The sequence below is a fragment of the Nomascus leucogenys genome, chromosome 14, assembly GCF_006542625.1.
Source record: "Nomascus leucogenys isolate Asia chromosome 14, Asia_NLE_v1, whole genome shotgun sequence".
NCBI lineage: Eukaryota > Metazoa > Chordata > Mammalia > Primates > Hylobatidae > Nomascus > Nomascus leucogenys.
Window position 1 is genome coordinate 35,038,566 of NC_044394.1, and position 21,765 is coordinate 35,060,330.

Here is a 21,765-nt window from a genome sequence, read left to right on the forward strand (position 1 = left end):
AAAGTATGTGATCAGTTGTTGCTGTATCAGAGATATTAGAGATTCTTTATTAGTTGGGCATTCTTTATGACCTTTTCTATAAAAGAGTAAGGACATTAAAATGTAAGATGCATGATGAAAATATAAGTAGAGAGGCTCATTGTAGTTAACCTATATTAAGTAATGTTTAGGGTAGGTGTTCAGAGTAATACTTTTCTACATTATACTGACAGAAAGAAATTATAAATTATAGTTAAAGTATATCAAATTATTATATCATTTTACTTTTATGTAATAAAATGCAATATATTTAAAAATTGTTAAAAAAATAAAATTTATGTCCTGCTTTTAGGCAAATGGAGGAAAGCGGAGAACTTTCCACCCGCGTATCTACATCTTCTCAATTGTCTTCAGCTTGAAATAATCCTTAGGCTAAAGAGGCGTATTTTGGGGTGACACATTCTGGTGTCCTTACAGGTACACTACTTTTATTCATGTCTGTTACTATTATTACACCCCCTTCACCTTGGGCCACCCCATCCTCAGTCTCCCTCATTTTTCTTTTCAATTAGCACCATTTACCCATTCACGGAGAACCTGACAGTTCTCGCAACAGGGTGATCACTCAGTAAGTACTGTTGACCCTTTGGTCTGTTTCTGGCAGCGATTAGCTGTGTGCATTCTTTGAGAGGAGCGACGGAGGGAACAGAAGAGGGTACTAGTGAAGAACTAAGGTGCTTCACCCAAATAGATAGGGAGGGAGGAGGAGAGCTGAGGCGAGCCTCAGCTTCTGCCTTCGATGTCTTCTGAAGGAGTGTGGGCTTCGAGGAGGCAGGATGTGCTTAGGGCACTGAGTGGCCCAGAGTAGGGAGCTCCTGCAGGGTTGAGGGGACTGGCGGGGCGAGGTCGGGGCGGGGCTCGCAGGGGCTGGGCGGCCTGGGGGCGGGGCTGGGCGGAGCGCGCAGCCGCGCAGCGGTGGGAGGACTGCGGGGCTCTGGAGGCCAGCTGCAGAGCTTGTGGAGGCCATGGGGCGCGCCGTCGCGGAGCTCGTCTCCTCGCTGCTGGGGCTGTGGCTGTTGCTGTGCAGCTGCGGATGCCCCGAGGGCGCCGAGCTGCGTGCCCCGCCAGATAAAATCGGTAGGCGAGAAGGGGGCGGCGCGGGAGGGTGCTGGAGCGCGCCCCGCGCCGGGCGGCCGCTGCGCAGTGCGCCCAGATCCCACAGCCGCGGCGCAGTCCAGCGGTACAGGCCGAGCCAGCTGCGCAGGTCGCGCTTCCCCTATTCACACTTTAGGGCGGCTTTCGGCTCTGCTCGGAATAGGACTGTACATTCCCAGGCGTGGAGAGGTGCCCACTTGAGGAATGGGCGTGGACGAGGAGAGGGGCGGGCGGGCGGGCAGGCAGGCGCCTAGCGTACCTGTAGCCCCTGTCTCTTAGGTCTGGGGCTCCGGGGAGGCCTAGGTTTCTCTATCTTTCCGTTGAACACTGACCGTGAAGACTCCAGTGTTCTGGCTTGACCTGGGGCGCCCGGCCAGATTGCAGGCTCACGCAGGCACAGCACAGGGAGGAGTACAAACAAGTTGACCCTGCCTGCCTCCCTTGGGAGGCTGAACCCCCTTCCCCCAGCTCCGCTTTGCTGAGGTCGGCCTGCTCTCAGAGGCCCCTGGCTTGCACAGTTTCTCCGCCTAGGACTAACATAGCTGCAGAAAGAATCTGTTCTCTTTCCAGTGTCAAGAGCTCCAGTGTCAGGAGCCTTGGTTTTTTGCTTCCTGTCTCCCTCCCGCCCTCCTTTAAAGTTGTGTTCTTCGGTATCATTAACCTATCTACATTGAATCTAGACACAACAAAGCTAGGCATAAATGGCCGTCACTTTATTAAAAGTGCGTGCTGGAAAGGTCCACCTCTAATGTGCCCGTGAGTTGGGCATCAAGAAGGTTATGCAGGCCCCTTGGTTCCTCTGTAAAGACCTGTGAGAATCTTTGGACATCTGGAAAAAAAATTGAATTAATGTCAATATGTTAATTAATCTACTGCTTTTGTCTGGGGACAGTGTCTGTCCAGATTCAGGGAGTTAGACCTTCGCTGCAGGTGTCACTCTTCCCCCACCAAATTGTTGGTAATAGCTTTGAGTAACAACCTCCGCTATTAATGGTCTTTCAAAAACAAAACAACTCACAGAGCTGGTAAAAGGGGAAAATATAATCTTCTGTTTTTTTCCCTCATAGCGATTATTGGAGCCGGAATTGGTGGCACTTCTGCAGCCTATTACCTGCGGCAGAAATTTGGGAAAGATGTGAAGATAGACCTGTTTGAAAGAGAAGAGGTCGGGGGCCGCCTGGCTACCATGAGGGTGCAGGGGCAAGAATATGAGGCAGGAGGTTCTGTCATCCATCCTTTAAATCTGCACATGAAGCGTTTTGTCAAAGACCTGGGTATGTAATTTTGGTCTTGGAGCTCACCAGATTACTGTGTGACATCCCCGGATATTTTTATCAGATGGAGAACTGAAATTTCTGCCTTGTTAATTGCCTTACGGAGACGTTGGTAAAACTGTTTTCCTCACTTTCTTGTTAGTTGGTACTGCCTTAGTTAGGAGCAGTTCTGCTGTAATGGGACACTAGTTATCTGTATCTTCAGTTATCTGGAATTACAGCCATGGGGTGGGGGTGGGAATGGCTGCCATTGTCTTTTTTTTTTCTTTTGAGAAAGAGTTTCGCTTTTGTCGCCCAGGCTGGAGTGCAATGGTGCGATCTCGGCTCACTGCAACCTCTGCCTCCTGGGTTCAAGTGATTCTCCTGCCTCAGCCTCCTGAGTAGCTGGGATTACAGGTGCACGCCACCACGCCCAGCTAATTTTTGTATTTTCAGTAGTGACGGGGTTTCACCATGTTGGCCAGGCTGGTCTTGAACTCCTGACCTCAGGTGATCCGCCTGCCTTTGCCTTCCAAAGTGCTGGGATTACAGGGGTGAGCCATCGTGCCTGGCCTCTGTTGTCTGTTCTTAAAATTCTGAATTTGTGTTAAAGAATCAGAGAAGGTTTGGAGATAGTCACCTCATTGTGATCATTTTGCAGCTAAGTAAATGAGACCCAGAGACTTGAAGTGTCTGGCTCAAAGTCACTCACATATGGCCATGGCCGGGGTCAGTGGCTCATGCCTGTAATCCCAGCACTTTGGGAGGCCGAGGCAGAGGATCACTTGAGCCCAGGAGTTAGAAGCCAGTCTGGGCAACATAGTGAGACCCTGTCTTTACTAAAAATAAAAAAATTAGCCTGGGGTGATGGCGCAAACCTGTAGTCCCAGCTACTTGGGAGGCAGAGGCAGGAGGATCCTGTGAGCCTGGGAGATAGAAGCTGCAGTGAGCCTTGATTGTGCCACTGCGCTCCAGCCTGGGCAACAAAGTGAGACCCTATCAAAACAAACCACCACCAACAAAACAAACTCCCTCACACAGCTATGGATGCAGACATGTGCCTAGAACTTGGGACATGCAACTGCTGCCCTGACAACAGAGGAGCTGGATAGGTCATGGGGAAAGTCTGACAGGCCTCTGCAGGCCCTTTTGGCAGGGAGTATTTTGTAACTTTGGCCTCCTTCCAGTTATCTGAAATATCCAGTTTTGCAAAATAGGATTCTTACAGGAATGGAAGTGCCTCTTTCCCCTCAGCTGCCTTCCACATCCTCTGTAGATGCTGCCTCTGCTTCCGTTTCCTCCACGAGGGCAAAGGTGTACCCAGAACAAATTATGCCACGAAGATACATGTCTGACATCTTTGTTTTTAAATTGAATTCAGTTGGTACTCTGGCTTTTTTCCTTTGACTATCCAGTTTTTTTAGACTAAAAAAGCCAGGTAAAAATATATCTACTTTTGATATATTAATATTTACATGATCATCTGACCCATCGCCTAGCAAATCTGCTTTTGGACAGTGTAGTGAAAGTATAGTGTTTCACACTGTTCCAAAGATAGAGCTCCTTTATGTGTCTCCTGAGAACTGAGAGAAGCCCCAAATTCACTCAGATTACGTTCTTTCATTTGATCAGCATAGACACCACTGACTTAGCTGTGCTTTATGTTTTTGCAGGTCTCTCTACTGTTCAGGCCTCTGGTGGCCTACTGGGGATATATAATGGAGAGACTCTGGTATTTGAGGAGAGCAACTGGTTCATAATTAACGTGATTAAATTAGTTTGGCGCTATGGATTTCAATCCCTCCGTATGCACATGTGGGTAGAGGACGTGTTAGACAAGTTCATGAGGTAATTTTTTTTCCTTCCATTTAACCTAAGATCTTTTAATGTAGGTTAAATTAAACTTGATGAACTTTAGGAATTATGATTTCTTGTAAGCATTTTCTACCTCACTGCAAGGCCTATTTATAACATTGTTAGGCAAAATGTTTTGTAGAAACTATGCAGACTATTTGCTTGGATATTGAAAGGTTGGTTTATTTTTGCTTCTGAAGTGTATTTTGTGAATGCTGCTTTAGTGTTGCCAGATACTGTTAGATGCCTTGAATTCTTATGACAGCTTACTCAGGTAGGTACTGTTTTTAGCTTCTTTAAACAGATGCAGAAGGTGGCAGTGTAGAGAGGTTTTAAGAGGCACGTTCACCCACATAGTAAGTGGTATAGCTGGAGTTGCCACCCAGGCAGTCTGGCCTTTGAGTCTTCACTCTTTTTTTTTTTTTTTTTTTTTGAGACGGAGTCTCGCTCTTTTACCCAGGCTGGAGTGCAGTGGGGTGACCTCGGCTCACTGCAAGCTCTGCCTCCGGGGTTCACGCCATTCTCCTGCCTCAGCCTCCCGAGTAGCTGGGACCACAGGCGCCCGCCACCGCGCCTGGCTAATTTTTTGTATTTTTAGTAGAGATGGGGTTTCACCTTGTTAGCCAGGATGGTCTCGATCTCCTGACCTCGTGATCCACCCGTCTCGGCCTCCCAAAGTGCTGGGATTACAGGCGTGAGCCACTGCGCCTGGCCTGAGTCTTCACTCTTAATCTCTATGCTGTGCTGGTGTTGTGTATATGAATGAGATAATGTGTACAAGAGCTTGTAGAAAGTATCAGAAAACTTAAATGGCCTTTAATAGTGACATGTTTTCAGTGAACCAGCAGCCTGAAGTAGAGTAAAAGTTCCATATTCCAAGAATTTACATTCTAGCACTGTTTTGGGTAATGAGAATTCAGGTGCCTTTTTCGTCCTTATGCTTTTCTGTATTTAAACAGTTTTTTTAATGTGTGTGAATAGGCATCGCTTTGGTAATCAGGAAGACTGACGTAAAATAGCCAGTCTAATTTTGAAAGGTACAATCTGTTTTTTTAAAGTTGTTGGCATGTGCTAGTTTTTTTGTTTTTTTTTTGTTTTTGAGATGGAGTTTCGCTTGTTCCCTAGGCTGGAGTGCAGTGGTTCGATATTGGCTCACTGCAACCTCCGCCTCTTTGGTTCAAGCGATACTCCTGCCTCAGGCTCCCGAGTAGCTGGGATTACAGACGCCTGCCACCATGCCCAGCTGATTTCTGTATTTTTAGTAGAGATGGGGTTTCACCCTCTTGGCCAGGCTGGTCTCGAACTCCTGACCTCAGGTGATCCACCTTCCTCGGCCTCCCAAAGTGCTGGGATTACAGGTGTGAGCCACTGCGCTCGGTCGGCATGTGCTAATTTTTTTTTTTTTTTGAGATGGAGTTTTGCTCTGTTGCCCGGGCTGGAGTGCAGTGGCACCATCTCGGCTCACTGCAACCTCTGCCTCCCTGGTTCAAGTGATTCTCCTGCCTCAGACTCCCGAATAGCTGGGATTACAGGTGCCTGCCACTGTGCCTGGCTAATTTTTTGTATTTTTAGCAGAGACGGGGTTTCACTGTGTTAGCCAGGATGGTCTCGATCTCCTGACCTCGTGATCCGCCTGCCTCAGCCTCCCTAAGTGTTGGGATTACAGGCGTGAGCCACTGTGCCCGGTTAGCACGTGCTAATTTTTATGCTGGTTTATAGTTTTAGGTGCTGGAGGCCAGGATTGCGTCATTACACTCCAGCCCGGGTGACAGAACAAGACTCCATCTTGAGGGGAAAAAAAAACAACAAAAAAAACATGTCATATGAGCAGGTATTGAACAGGACAAATATGAGTTAAGCAGGGCTGGGCACAGTGGCTCATGCCTCTAATCCCAGAACTTTGGGAGGCTGAGGCTGGTGGATCACCTGAGGTCAGGAGTTTGAGACCAGCCTGACCAACATGGTAAAACCCTATCTCTACAAAAAATATAAAAAATTAGCCGGCGTGGTGGTGCATGCCTGTAATCCCAGCTACTTCTGAGCCTGAGGCAGGAGAATTGCTTGAACCCAGGAGGCAGAGGTTGCAGTGAGCCAGGATCCTGCCATTGCACTCTAGCCTGGGGGACAACGCCAGACTCTGTCTAAAAAAAAAAAAAAAAAAAAAAGAGTTAAAGAGTTATGCAGGATATGCTCTGGTTTCTATAACTTATGGCAGTTTGGGTGCGGTTTCTTTCTTTCTCAACATCATTCTTAGGTCAGTTCCTTAAATGCCTTTCCCGTGGGTACCTTAAGTCCATCTACAGTGCATAATGTTTTTAAATAGCCATTCATTCATTCACCCAATATTGAGTGCCTGTTAGGTGCCAGGCATTGTTCTATGTTGAGAGTATAGGACCTACAACATGTCCTTGTCCTCAAAGAATATATATTCTAGTGGAGAGACAGGCAATACACAACTAAGGAAATATATAGAATTTGTGTGGAGACAGCCAGTCACTTTATAGAAGGTGGGTGGCATGGTGCTGCATACTCAGCAGGCAGATGAAGTTCCGATGGCATCAGCCCTGCTTGTGTGTATCGTTTTTCTTTTCTTTCTTTCTTTTTTTTTTTTTTTTGAGATAGTCTCGCTTTGTCACCCAGGCTGGAGTGCAGTGGCAGGATCTTGGCTCACTGTGACATCTGCCTCCCGGGTCCAAGCGATTCTCCTGCCTCAGCCTCCTGAGTAGCTGAGATTACAGGCATGTGCCACCATACCTGGATAATTTTTTTATTTTTAGTAGAGACGGGGTTTTACCATGTTGGCTAGGCTGGTCTCAAACTCCTGGCCTCAATTGATCTGCCCACCTTGGCCTCCTAAAGTGCTGCGATTACAGGCGTGAGCCACCGCATCTGGCCTAAGAAATCACTTTTGAAGTGAATTCAAGGTATTACAGAACTGGGAAAAAGAACCAGTGAGGGGATACATAGGTTATACTGTTTTTGACTTTAAAAAATAATTTACGGGCCCGGTGTGGTGGCACATGCCTGTAATCCCGGCACTTTGGGAGTCCGAGGCAGGTAAATCATGAGATCAGGAGTTCGAGACCAGCCTGGCCAACATGGTGAAAGCCCGCCTCTACTAAAAATACAAAAATTAGCTGGGTGTGGAGGCGCAGCTAATCCCAGCTACTTGGGAGGCTGAGGCAGGAGAATCACTTGAACCCAGGAAGCGGAGGTTGTGGTGAGCCAAGATCAAAGTATACACAGGGTGGAAAAAGACCTAACAGTAGTAAACCATGACACTCGAAAGAGGGCTCAAGCTTGTGGTAGGCAATACTCAAAAATAATGCATTCATTCATTCTCTGCTGTTGGAGGTACTTGGGTGGAAATCCTGCAGCCCCTGACATCAGCACTAGCTAGCTTAATTTCCAGTTCTGCACATACATTTATGTAGTTGTTCTGGTTGGATGCCATTCTTACTAATTTTTTTTTTTTTTTTTTTTTTTTTTTGAGACCAAGTCTTGCTCTGTCACCCAGGCTGGAGTATGGTGGTGCAATCATAGCTCACTGCAGCTTTGACCTCCTGGTCTCAAGTCATCTTCCAGCCTCAGCTGGGACTATAGGCATGTGCCATCATGCTTGGCTAATTTTTTAAATTTTTGTAGAGACAGGGTGTTGCCATGTTGCCCAAGCTGATCTTGAACTCCTGGGCTCAAGTGATCCTCCCACCTTGGCCTCCCAAAATGTTGGGATTACAGGTGTGAGCCACCGCACTCAGCCGGATGCCGTTCTTTACTCCCAAGTCCAACCTCTTATCTCACTTTTTCAGCAAAGCATTTCCTTAATACTTCAATCGACATTCATCTTTCTTTTCAAACATCCCTTATTATACGGTGCACACCATGTGCTTGTGTTCTATACTACGCACAGTAACTAGAATGTAGTAGATGTTTACTCAGATGTTTGTGGAATATAAATCTCTGGTCCGCTGATGGCTTCCTGTTGAGATATCTTGGCTTGTAGACTAGGTTAAAGCTTATTCTTCTCTCTCAAGTTAGTGCATTTCTGGGGACTTGTAAGATCCTTAACACTTCTTGATCTGAGACTGATAGGACTCACGGGGAAAGGCTTTATAAACACCCTTTCTTCCTTCCAGTTACTCCTACCAAATATTTTGAGTCAGTTTTTGTTCTTTCATTTCCCAAACCCACTCTATCTTGAATCCTATCAGCCATTAAAATATGTCCAGTATTCCACTACTTCCCTCCAGGATTACTGCTACCACTTTGTTCCAAGTCACCACCACTGTCTCTTGTCTGGATTGCTAGAGTAGCCTCCTATTATAGGCTGAATAATCCTCTCCCCTGCCGCCTGCCATGAGATGTCCATGTCTTAATCCCCGGAACCTGTGAATGTGTTACCTTTTGAGGTAAAAGAGACTTTGCAGATATGGTTAAGGATGGGTAGATTATTCTGGATTATCTAGGTGGGCCCAGTATAATCACAAGGGTCCTTAGAGAGGCAGGAGGATCAGGGTGGGTAGTAGGAGATGTGATGATGGAAGGAAGAGATTGGAGTGATGCTAGGAAGGGGTGTGCGTCCACAAGCCAAGGAATGCAGGTGGCCTGTAGAGGCTGGAAAAGACAGTCTTCCCTCAGAGCTTCTAGAAGGAACCAGCCTTGTGCACACCTTGATTTTAGCCCAGAGAGACTGACTTTGGTCTTCTAACTTACAGAACCGTAAGATTATAAATTTCTGTTTTTTTTTTTTTTTTTTTTTTTTTTTTTTTTTTTGAGGTAGAGTCTCGCTCTGTCACCCAGGCTGGAGTGCAGTGGCACGATCTTGGCTCACTACAACCTCCGCCTCCTGGGTTCAAGCAATTCTCTGCCTCAGCCTCCCGAGTAGCTGGGATTATAGGTGCCCACCACCATGCCTGGCTAATTTTTGTATTTGTAGTAGAGATGGGGTTTCACCATCTTGGCCAGGCAGGTCTTGAACTCCTGACCTCGTGATCCACCCGCCTCAGCCTCCTAAAGTGCTGGGATTACAGGTGTGAACCACCGCACCCAGCCATAAATTTGTGTTGTTTTAAGCCACTAAGTTTGTGGTAATTTGTTATAGCAGCAATGGAAAACCAATACACCTCCTAAATCATCTGCCATTACTGTTATATTGCTACCATTTGTTCTCAGGTTAGCAGCCAAAGTAGTTCTTTAAAATCTAAGGCTCATCACATCACTCCACTGCTCAGAAACCTTCAGTGGCTATTTCATTAATAGAGATTTATGGCCAAAATCTGTTTTATGACTGAGAAGACATGACAGGATTCTGTGCTCCCATCACTTATTTTTAAATTTGTTTTCCCCAAAATTCATAGGTTGAAACACTAGCCACCCAGTACTCAGAATGTGACTGCTTATGTAGGTAGGGCCTTTAAATATGTGATTAAGTTAAAATGAGGTCTTTAGGGTAGACTCTAAAACAATTTGATGGGTGTCCTTAAGATTAGGACACAGAAGGGAGGCCAAGGCGGGCGGATCACCTGAGGTTGGGAGTTCAAGACCAGCCTGACCAACACGGCAAAACCCCTTCTCTACTAAAAATACAAAAAATTAGCCGGGCGTTGTGGCGCATGCTTGTAATCCCAGCTACTCAGGAAGGCTGAGGCAAGAGAATCACTTGAACCTCGGAGGCAGAGGTTGCAGTGAGCCATTGCACTCCAGCCTGGGCAACAAGAGTGAAACTCTGTCTCAAAAAGAAAAAAAAAAGATTGGGACACAGAAGAAACACACAAAGACCATGTGAGGACACAGCAAGAAGGTGGCCATCTGCAAGCCAAGGAAACAGGCCTCAGAAGAAACCGAATGCATCCACACCTTGATCTTGGACTTTTGGCCTACAGAACTATAAGAAATAAAACTTTTTTTGTATAAGCCATCCAGTCTCTGGTAGTGTGTTATGGCAGTCCTGGTGAACTAATACACTGTTGTCATTTTCAGTAACTGTCCATTATTGAAAATGGGATATTGAAGTCTCCATTATTGTTGAATTATGTATTTCAATTCTGTCAAGATCATTTGATCATATTCATGAAGGTTTATTTCTGGGTTTTCTTATTTGTTTCAAGGATCTGTATGTCTGTTTTTTTTTTTTTTTTTTCAGATGGTGTTTTACTCTGTTGCCCAGGCTAGAGTGTAATATGTTCACAGCAACCTCTGCCTCCCGGGCTCAAGCAATTCTCCAACCTCAGGCCCCTTGAGTGGCTGGGACTACAGATGTGCACTACCATGCCCAGCTAATTTGTTTTTTTTTTTTTTGAGACAGAGTCTCGCTCTGTTGCCCAGGCTGGAGTGCAGTGGTGCTATCTCGGCTCACTGCAACCTCTGCCTCCCCGGTTCAAACAATTCTTGTGCCTCAGCCTCCTGAGTAGGTGGGACTACAGGCAGGCACCACCACACCTGGCTAATTTTTTGTGTTTTTAGCAGAGATGGGTTTTTGCCATGATGGCCAGGCCGGTCTTGAACTCCTAACCTCAAGTGATCCTCCAGCCTGTGCCTCCCAATGTGCTGGGATTACAGGCGTGAGCCACTGCACCCCGCCTTTTTTAAAAAGTTTTTTTGGTCAGTCTCTTGTAGCCTCTATTGATGTCATAGCCTCCGGCATCTGTGATGTTAAACAATTGCCACAGATTTTTTTTTTTTTTTTTTTTGACACGTGGACACGCGCCCTCAGGATGGGGCTATTGCCTAGAGTGAACTCTGAATCAGGTCGAATAAAGACAAGCCTTCAGGATAGAGCTTTTTGGGAGCTGCCAGATAGGTCAAATATTGACAGTTCTCTGAGGATAGTGCTTTTTGGGAGCTACAAACTCGTTGTGTTCTCTCCAGTGGCTTCTAGCTTGCTGGTTTCACATTGCAGTTGGAAGGGTGCTGGTTTTATTTTTTATTTTTCTCTCTCTCTCTCTTTTTCTCTTTCTTTCTTTCTTTCGACAGAGTCTCCCTCTTGTTGCCCAGGCTGGAGTGCAATGGTGCGATCTTGGCTCACTGCAACCTCCATCTCCTAGGTTCAAGCGATTCTCCTGCCTCAGCCTCCTGAATAGCTGGGATTACAGGCGTGTGGCACCACACCTGGCTAATTTTTTATATTTTTGGTGCAGATGGTGTTTCACCATGTTGGGCAGGCTGGTCTCGAACTCCTGACCTCAAGTGATCTGCCTGGCTCAGCTTCCCAAAGTGCTGGGATTACAGGCGTGAGCCACCACGCCTGGCCATACATTTTTCTTGAATAAATACTCCTTGGACTTGGAAAGGCTTTGGTTTATCTGCAGAGCTCTGAAAGAGTCAATGTTGATCATTTTTGGCAGTATTCTCATAGCTTTTATGGAGGAGCAGATTTCCAGAGGTCCTTCCTCTGCCATTCTGGAAGTTTCCTCTCCCCAGTAACATTTCCGGCTGTACCATTCACTGTTCTCCCAGATCACTGTGCTTCAGCTGCTCTGGCTTCATTGTTTCTTGAATGTGCCAGGCAAGCTTCTGTCATGTGACCTTTGCATTGCTTTTACCTCTACCTGAAATATTTTCCCCCAGGTGTTTGCCTGGTTTGCATCCTTGTCTCCTTCAGGTCTTTGGTCTATATCATCTTCTCAGTGAGGCTTTTCCTGACCACTCTTGTTTTTGGACTGTCTTATTTAGAATTCAATCCTCCTAACCCCACGCATTTCTAGTCATCTTTTCAGACCTATTTTCTCCTTTTTTTTTCCCCTTTGAGACGGAGTCTGTCTCTGTTGCCCAGGCTGGAGTGCAATGGCACGATCTTGGCTCTCCTCGGCTCACCTTGGCTCACTGCGCCACTATGCCCAGCTAATTTTGTATTTTTAGTAGAGACAGGGTTTCTCCATGTTGGTCAGGCTGGTCTCAAACTCCCGACCTCAGGTGATCCACCTGTCTTGGCCTCCCAAAGTGCTGGGATTACAGGCGTGAGCTACTGTGCCTGACCCAGTTATATTTTTTAAAAAATTATTATTATTTTATTTTTGTTTTTGTTTTTTTAAGACAAGGTCTCACTCTGTTGCCCAAGCTGGATGGAGTGCAGTGGCATGATCACAGCTCACTGCAGCCTCAACCACCGGGGCTGAAGTGATCCTCGTGCCTCAGCTTCCTGAATAGTTGGGACTACAGGCATGCCTCACCATGCCTGGCTAATTTTTAATTTTTTTTTTTTTTTTGAGACGGAGTTTCACTCTGTCACCCAGGCTAGAGTGCAGTGGCACGATCTCGGCTCACTGCAACCTCTACTTCCCGGGTTCAAGTGATTCTCCTGCCTCCGCCTCCCAAGCAGCTGGTATTACAGGCATGCGCCACCATGCCCAATTAATTTTTGTATTTTTAGTAGAGATGGAGTTTCGCTATGTTGGCCAGGCTGGTCTCAAACTTCTGACCTCAAGCGATCTGCCTGCCTCAGCCTCACAAAGTGCTGGGATTACAGGCATGAACCACTGCACCTGGCTAATTTTTACATTTTGTGTACAGACAGAGTTTTGCTATGTTGCCCAGGCTAGTCTTGAACTCCTGGCTTCAAGGGATCCTCCTGTCTTACTCTGTCACCCAGGCTGGAGTATATTGGCTGGCTGTTCACAGGTGCAACCATAATGTACTACAGCCTTGTGCCCCTGGGCTTAAGTGATCCTCCCACCTCAGCCTCTTGAGTAGCTCTGACTACAGGTGCGTGCTGCCTTACCCGGGTGCTGTTTTTTAGTAGTATTTATTCTGTTTTTTCATTTATTATTATTATTTTTTTGAGATGGAGTCTTGCTCTGTCACCCAGGGTGGAGTGCAGTGGTGTGATCTTGACTTACCACAACCTCTGGCTCCTGGGTCAAACAATTCTCATGCCTCAGCCTCCTGGATAATTTTTGCATTTTTAGTAGAGATGGGGTTTCACCATGTTGGCGAGGCGGTTTCAAACTACTGACCTCAAGTGATGCTGCCCCACTTTGCCTCCCAAAGTGCTAGGATTACAGGCATGAGCCACCATACCCAGCAGTGTATTTATTCTAATGCAATTAGTTGTATCATGAAACAATTAGAGTGCTCTCTGTTTATACTGTGTATATAGTTTCATCTCACCGCTGCCCCCCCAACCAAGGAGACTTGCTTGAGTGAGGTTGCAGCTCTGGCGGGAGCAGTTGGGGAGTATGTTTTTTATAGCATCATTAGTAGCTTATTTAATTGACTGCTACTTTCTCATGTTGACCATTAGCCAAAGATCACTCTTCTTTGGATATGAGATATCCAGGCTATTATTTTTCTGAAGAATTCAGTGTTTCCATCCTACTTTTTCCAGTCTCCTAAAGACTGGGACCCAAATGCTATGGTTAGAAGGTGTTATTTTAGTTTCTCAGTTTTGGCATAGATATCGAATCAGTTTTTCCAATAAAAATGTGTTTAACATTTTGTACACTTATACTACTACTATGCTTTTAGTAGGTAATACTGAAATGGTTATAATACTGTCCCTTGTTCTGTAAAAAAAATAGTACATTTTGAGAGAAAAAACTTGATGTGAAAGTTTCCCTCCCATGATCAGTGATAGGGATCTTTCCTTGGCTCTTTAATTTCTTATTTTCTTTTTTTTTTTTTTTTTTTTTTGAGACGGAGTCTCGCTCTGTCGCCCAGGCTGGAGTGCAGTGGCGCAATCTCGGCTCACTGCAAGCTCCGCCTCCCGGGTTCACGCCATTCTCCTGCCTCAGCCTTTCTGAGTAGCTGGGACTACAGGCGCCCACCACCACGCCCGGCTAATTTTTTGTATTTTTTAGTAGAGACGGGGTTTCACCGTGGTCTCGATCTCCTGACCTCATGATCCGCCCGCCTCGGCCTCCCAAAGTGCTGGGATTACAAGCGTGAGCCACCGTGCCTGGCCTAATTTCTTATTTTCATATACTTATCTCTGCATGTGCCTTATTACTTATCCCTAACTGTAAGCCCCTTAAGGGAATAAGAGATAAACCCCTTATTACTTACCCCAACCTTAAGCCTGTTTTCCATCTTTGTACTGTTTGCAACGTGAAAAATTGTGTTTGAATTACTGAATACACTAATTTATGTGAATGTTGTTTTAAATCCATAAAATGAAGAGAAATGTTGGGTGATATTTTTCTTTTTGGTCAAGTGATGTTTTCTAAAAAATAATAGAAAGCATCTAATTGTTGAATGAGTGGCATTGGTGCTAAGTTTTATGAGGCTTCAGGAGATGATATAACTGTGGAATGGGAAGTTGAGCAAGACTTTTCAGAGAAGGTGGGCTTCAAGTTCTGTTAAGGAAGAATAGATGTTCCATGGTTAGGAATGGGAAGTGTATTCAGGTTGGAGGGAAGAGCTTGTGCACTGGTGGGGATACAACACGTAGGGCATATTTAGAGACCAGTGAATGGGTCAGGTGTGCTCCAGTGGAGACTGTGCATGTGTGGGTGATTGAGAGCAGAGTGGGCAAGTTGTGATTGAGCCTTATACTTGCCATGTGGCCTTTAGACAAAGTATTTTACTTCTACTTTTTTTTTTTTTTTTTGAGATGGAGTCTCGCTCTGTTGCCAAGGCTGGAGTGCAGCGGTGTGATCTCGGCTCACTGCAACCTCCACTTCCCGGGTTGAAGCGATTCTTCTGCCTCGGCCTCCTGAATAGCTGGGATTACAGGCATGCACCACCACGCCCAGCTAATTTATGTATTTTTAGTAGAGACGGGGTTTCACCGTGTTGGTCAGGCTGGTCTCAAACTCCTGACCTAGTGATCTGCCTGCCTCTGCCTTCCAAAGAGCTAGGATTACAGGCATGAGCCACTGCGCCTGGCCTTAGTTCTACTTTTTATTTTTCCTTTCTCTTCTTCTTTCTTCCTTAGTTTCTTTTCTTTTTTTTTTTCTTTCTTTTTTTTTTTTTTTTTTTAAAGAGACAGTCTCACTGTTTGGCCCAGGCTGGAGTGCAGCGGCATGATCACAGTTCACTGCGGCCTTGAATTCCAGGGCTCAAGCAGTCCTCCTGCCTCAGCCTCCCAAGTAGCTGGGACCACAGGCACACACCATTATGCCCGGTTAATTTTTGTATTTTTAGTAAAGATGGGGTTTCGCCATATTGGCCAGGCTGGTCTTGAACTCCTGACCTCAGGTGACCCACCCACCTCTGCCTCCCAAAGTGTGGGGATTACAGGTGTGAGCCACTGCACCCAGATGTCAGTTTGATTCTTATGACGCCACTTCCCTTCTTTATACATCCCTTTCCCCACATCTTATTTGGTATTTAATGGATTTCTCTTCTTTTCCAAAGGATCTACCGCTACCAGTCTCATGACTATGCCTTCAGTAGTGTCGAAAAATTACTTCATGCTCTAGGAGGAGATGACTTCCTTGGAATGCTTAATCGAACACTTCTTGAAACCTTGCAAAAGGCCGGCTTCTCTGAGAAATTCCTCAATGAAATGATTGCTCCTGTTATGAGGGTCAATTATGGCCAAAGCACGGACATCAATGCCTTTGTGGGTAAGCCAGGGCTTGGAACAGTGGTGGACATTAGTTCACAAAGGGGCTTACCTGATGCTATAGTGGTTCCTGACTTTAGGCTGTGGATTGGAGGCTACTTTTCTCTTGAACCTCAGACATTGTTAGCAAAATTGTGCATATGTAGATGTGCATTTTTAGGGGGAGAGGGTCTTTAGCTTTCATTAGTTCAGTAATTCTTAACTGGGGGAGATTTTGCTCCCAGGGGCCATTTAGCAATGTCTAGAGACATTTGGAGTAGAACATGTAATTGGGAAGGGAGAGTGGGTAGAGAGCCTCTTACAAAGTCAGAATTAAAACACATTTTTCCTCTTGTTGACAGGGGCAGTGTCACTGTCCTGTTCTGATTCTGGCCTTTGGGCAGTAGAAGGTGGCAATAAACTTGTTTGCTCAGGGCTTCTGCAGGCATCCAAAAGCAATCTTATATCTGGCTCAGTAATGTACATAGAGGAAAAAACAAAGACCAAGCACACAGGTAAGCTTGAATTTCTGTCTTATTGTTCCTGAATTCCCCTGCAGAAAATGATTGCTCAGGGAGAAACACCTCTCTTCTGTCATCTCTTACTCAGTTCTAAAATGATGAAACTTGAAATTGTATATGTTGCGCCATGTAGAAATATTCCCTAATGGGCCGGTCATGGTGGCTCACGCCTGTAATCCCTGTACTTTGGGAAGCCAAGGAGGGTGGATCACCTGAGGTCAGGAGTTCAAGACTAGCCTGGCCAACATAGTTAAACCCTGTCTCTACTAAAAATACAAAAAATTAGCCGGGCGTGGTGACGGGCACCTGTAATCCCAGCTACTCGGGAGACTGAGGCAGGAGAATCACATGAACCCGGGGGCAGAGGTTGCAGTGAGCCAAGATCACACCACTGCACTCTAGCCTGGGTGACGGAGTGAGACTCCGTCTAAAAAAAAAAAAAAAATTCCCCAATGTAGTTAAGTGCTGTGGCATGACTCCTTGGATTTGAAAAATAATCTTTTTTTTTTTTTTTTTTGAGATAGAGTCTCGCTCTTTTGCCCAGGCCGGACTGTAGTGGCCTATCTCGGCTCACTGCAAGCTCCGCCTCCCGGGTTCACGCCATTCTTCTGCCTCAGCCTCCCAAGTAGCTGGGACTATAGGCGTCCGCCACCGCGCTCGGCTAATTTTTTGTATTTTTAGTAGAGATGGGGTTTCACTATGTTAGCCAGGATGGTCTCGATCTCCTGACCTCATGATCCGCCCGCCTCGGCCTCCCAAAGTGCTGGGATTACAGGTGTGAGCTGCCACGCCTGGCCGAAAAATAATCTTATCTTCAAAAGTAAAAATTCTATATTTTGTACTTATTGACTTTCTGAATAATAAATTGGCCTCAATGTAATAAAAATGCAAGGGACAGCTATCTTAAGGGATATAACTTCTTCAATTCTTTAGAATTATAGAGAAATTATGAAGAAGGTATACAATTATTTTTAGAAGGTATGTTAGAAACACTAAACAAATATATGCCTCCTTATTTCCTCTAGGAAATCCAACAAAGATGTATGAAGTGGTCTACCAAATTGGAACTGAGACTCGTTCAGACTTCTATGACATCGTCTTGGTGGCCACTCCATTGAATCGAAAAATGTCCAATATTACTTTTCTCAACTTTGATCCTCCAATTGAGGAATTCCATCAATATTATCAACATATAGTGACAACTTTAGTTAAGGGGGAATTGAATACATCTATCTTTAGCTCTAGACCCATAGATAAATTTGGCCTTAATACAGTTTTAACCACTGATAATTCAGATTTGTTCATTAACAGTATTGGGATTGTGTCCTCTGTGAGAGAAAAGGAAGATCCTGAGCCATCAACAGATGGAACATATGTTTGGAAGATCTTTTCCCAAGAAACTCTTACTAAAGCACAAATTTTAAAGCTCTTTCTGTCCTATGATTATGCTGTGAAGAAGCCATGGCTTGCATATCCTCACTATAAGCCCCCGGAGAAATGCCCCTCCATCATTCTCCATGATCGACTTTATTACCTCAATGGCATAGAGTGTGCAGCAAGTGCCATGGAGATGAGTGCCATTGCAGCCCACAACGCTGCACTCCTTGCCTATCACCGCTGGAACGGGCACACAGACATGATTGACCAGGATGGCTTATATGAAAAACTTAAAACTGAGCTATGAAGTGACACAGTCTTTTTTCCCCTCCTAGTTCCAAATGACTATCAGTGGCAAAAAAGAACAAAATCTGAGCAGAGATGATGTTGAACCAGATATTTTGCCATTATCATTGTTTAATAAAAGTAATCCCTGCTGGTCATAGGAAAACACACGGTTCTAATTAAGTGTGAAGGTATAGCTATTGCACTTATGCCATCTCCAAAATTTCTTAAGTATTGTTTCATTGTCCATTAGGAGTTTTTCTTAAACTTGTCTGATAATAAGAATCACCTGGAGTTAGGAGGTGGCGGTTGCAGTGAGCCAATCGCACCATTGCACTCAAGCCTGAGCAACAAGAGCAAAACTCCGTCTCAAAAAAAGTAAATAAAAATAATCACCTGGAGTTTGTTTAAACCATATGGATTCTCAAGCTCCTCTCTTGAAGATTCTGATTCAGTAGGTCTGGGGGTGGGGCCCTGAATTTTGATCAAAATTGTAGAGCATTTTAAGGTGAGTACCTGAGGGAGAACTTAAAAGACATCTTAGTTGGGGAGTAGTCCTTTTGAATTTTACAGCTAGATATAATCTTCAGTCAGATAAAATTTATGGGAGCTGGTGTCTTATGCCTGACTCTTAGTAATTTCATACCGGTTTGAAGTACGTGTGCCCATGCCTAAAGCCTTGACTTTCAGAATGTTGTCTTTCGATTCTTCTGTCTTGATTTGATTAGGGGTGAAATTTAGAAGTCTTAGAATGTAATTTGAAGATGTTAAACAAAAATCTCAAGTAAAATGAAAAGCAAATATGGGCTACTGAATTAAGAAACTGGCATTCTATTATTAAATCCTCACTTCAGGAGCTTTTAAAAATATTGAGAGACCCCCATAACCAGAGATTCAGATTCAAAGACTGGGGATAGGACCTTAGCATTGTAGCTATTTAAAGTTTCTAATGTGCACCCAGGGTTGAGAATCACCAGTGTGGGTGTGAAAATGCCTACAAAGGGTTTTAGTGACTTAGAAGTCCTAAGAAACCCAATCTGTATCAAAGCAGATCCATTTTGCAAGGATCTTTCTCTTAGTAAGAACTTTCTCTTAGTTCTTTCTCTTAGTAAGAACTTTAGAAGTAATCTTGATAATAAGAAGCACAGACAGCCTAACAGCAGAGGCAACTTAAATAACTCCTGAGCAGTTGGCACTAGAACAGAATACTTGGAATGACACCAAAGTTAGCCAAGTCCAGCATATGTCCAAAGAGTTAAGTGTTTCATTTACTGTAGCATTCTGGGTGAGAAATTGGTTGCTGAAATCTTAAGACAGTGGCTGTCAACCTTGGCTGCACATTGGATTCACCTGTAGGGTTTTAAAGCATCCAAATGGTAATTAACAGGCAGCGAAACTTGAGAACTAGTTCTGCATCTACTGTACAAAGATCATGATTAACTGTCAAGACACTGGTAGAACAGAACAAGCAAAAGATTAAGAATTCAAAAGTAAATGCAACCAATTTAACATGTAGTGTTATTAAAAAATAAAAAGGCCTAGACCAGCCTGGGCAACATGGTGAAACCCCATCTCTACAAAAAATTTTTAAAAAGTTGGCCAGGCATGGTAATGCGCGCCTGTGGTTCCAGCTGCTCAGGAGGCTGAGGTGGGAGGATCACTTGAGCCTTGGAGGTCAAGGCTGCAGTGAGTCATGATCATGCCACTGTACTCCAGCCTGGGCAACAGAGACCATCTTAAAAAAAAAAAAAAAATCCTTCCATTGAATAGAAACTTAGTCTATCAGATCATGGCATTAGCTACTTTAGCAAAATAGTGTAAACTTTGGTTCTGAGTAAAAATGACTACTTCCCTACCATAGTTGTGAATGTTAATATGCTGATAAAACTGCCAAGATGTATTTGATAGGTAGGGGATTAAACTCATGGTTTGTCAAAAGGGTTTTTCTAGTTTTATTCTTAACAGATATGTTGAGGTATTCATATGTTTCCTTTTGTGGTTTTAATGAAGACAATTTGTAAAGTAATACTGTTATGTATATGCTAAATATTGGTACATACTAATTAATTCCTATCATTTGTAGACTTGTTTTGCAATGGGATATATTTTTACTTATAATACCAATTTAGGCTGGGCACAGTGGCTCACGCCTGTAATCCCAGCACTTTGGGAGGCCAAGGCAAACGGATCATGAGGTCAGGAGATCAAGACCATCCTGGCCAACATGGTGAAACCCCATCTCTACTGAATATACAAAAATTGGCTGGGCATGATGGCACATGCCTGTAATCCCAGCTACTGTAATCTCAGCTACTTGGGAGGCTGAGGCAGGAGAATTGCCTTAACTGGGAGGCAGAGGTTGCAGTGAGCCGAGATCACACCACTGCACTCCAGCCTGGCAACAGAGTGAGACTCTGTCTCAGGAAAAAACAAAAAAAACAAAAACCAATTTAGGCTGGGCATGGTGGCTCATGCCTGTAATCCCAGCACTTTGGGAGGCTGAGGCAGGTGGATCTCTTGAGGTGGGGAGTTTGAGACCAGCCTGGCCAACATGGTGAAACCCTGTCTTTACTAAAAATACAAAAATTAGCCAGGCGTGGTGGCGCATGCCAGTAATCCCAGCTACTTGGGGGGCTGAGGCATGAGAATCGCCTGAACCCTGGAGATGGAGGTTGCAGTGAGCAGAGATCGCACCACTGCACTCCAGCCTGGGCAAGAGTGAGACCGTGTCTCAAAAGGAAAAAAAAAATTAAAAATGTTGCTGGTATTACATCAAACCCTACTGTGGATAAATTTTCCAGTAGGGCATCTGAAATTGCTTTGGCAAAACCAAAACACGTTATCAATACACCAAGGACATTAAGTAGTTTTAATGCAACTACAGTATTGAGTACTTTTTTACTGGGAGAAAAATTCTAGCAGAACCTGCGAACTCCGGGCGCATTAGGTAGTTTTATGCAACTATAGTATTAAGAGTTTTATTGGAAGAAAAGACACTGTCAGAGCTCGCTGATCCAGACCACTCTTTTTTTTTTTTTTTTTTTAAATAGAAGAGACTGGTAAAAATGATGCAGGGGCTGAATGAAAGCCAGCTGTGCTCCAGCGGTTCTGAGTCGAGCATGCATCAGTTACCTTAAAGGCTTGTTAAAACATCGCTAGGCTCCATCCTGTTTATTCAATAAGTTTGTTGTGGGATATAAGAAGTTGCATTTTATTAAGTTCCCCAGTGATGCTGCTGTTCTACTATAGGAACCACACTTGAACTAGTTCTACAATTCAGCTGTATGTTTGTTGTAAAAAAAAAAAAAAAAAAAAAGAGTCAATGAAGATTTACAAAGAGCTGCTGAAAAATGGAGTAACAAGTGTATGGGACTTCACATCAGTTCTCCTTATTGTGATTGTTAGTTTGATCCCTCTTGTTGTAAACATTTTCTATAATTAGGAAATGCCATTTAAGAGTGAGAGAGGTATATATCTATGAGCCATTGTGCTTGGTGTTTTACAATAACTTTACTATACTTGTGTGTATTTCGTTCTGTATAGTTTAAAAGTGATTCATGATTTGCAGGCTTTTTATCAGATCACAAAAAAATCAGCCTTAAGCATTTGCTTGGTAAGGTTTCTTAAGATTAGGTTTATAATACAATCATCTGTAATGTATCTCTCGTTTGAGTTTGTAGGCCATACAATTCATTAACTAGATGAATACATTGTGGACAGCATCCTCGCTACCCTTCTCTACTCACAAAGAAAGAACCATGATACACTGGAATGTTTTTCTCTGGAATCCTCTTTCTACTCTTGTATTAAAATTTTTCCCCACTTCATGATTATGTTCAAAATAAACAACTACATCATT

The 21,765-nt window shown here is 44.3% G+C and overlaps 1 protein-coding gene across 1 annotated transcript; it reads left to right on the forward strand.

Moving 5' to 3' along the window:
* Nucleotides 1-929: 929 nt before the first annotated feature.
* Nucleotides 930-21,239, forward strand: PCYOX1 (prenylcysteine oxidase 1). The gene is made up of 6 exons (XM_003262516.4): nt 930-1,116; nt 2,202-2,408; nt 4,061-4,235; nt 15,534-15,745; nt 16,086-16,238; nt 17,270-21,239. The coding sequence occupies exons 1-6, from the start codon at nt 1,005-1,007 to the stop codon at nt 17,926-17,928; spliced, it is 1,518 nt and encodes a 505-aa protein (XP_003262564.1). The 5' UTR covers nt 930-1,004; the 3' UTR covers nt 17,929-21,239.
* Nucleotides 21,240-21,765: the final 526 nt, after the last annotated feature.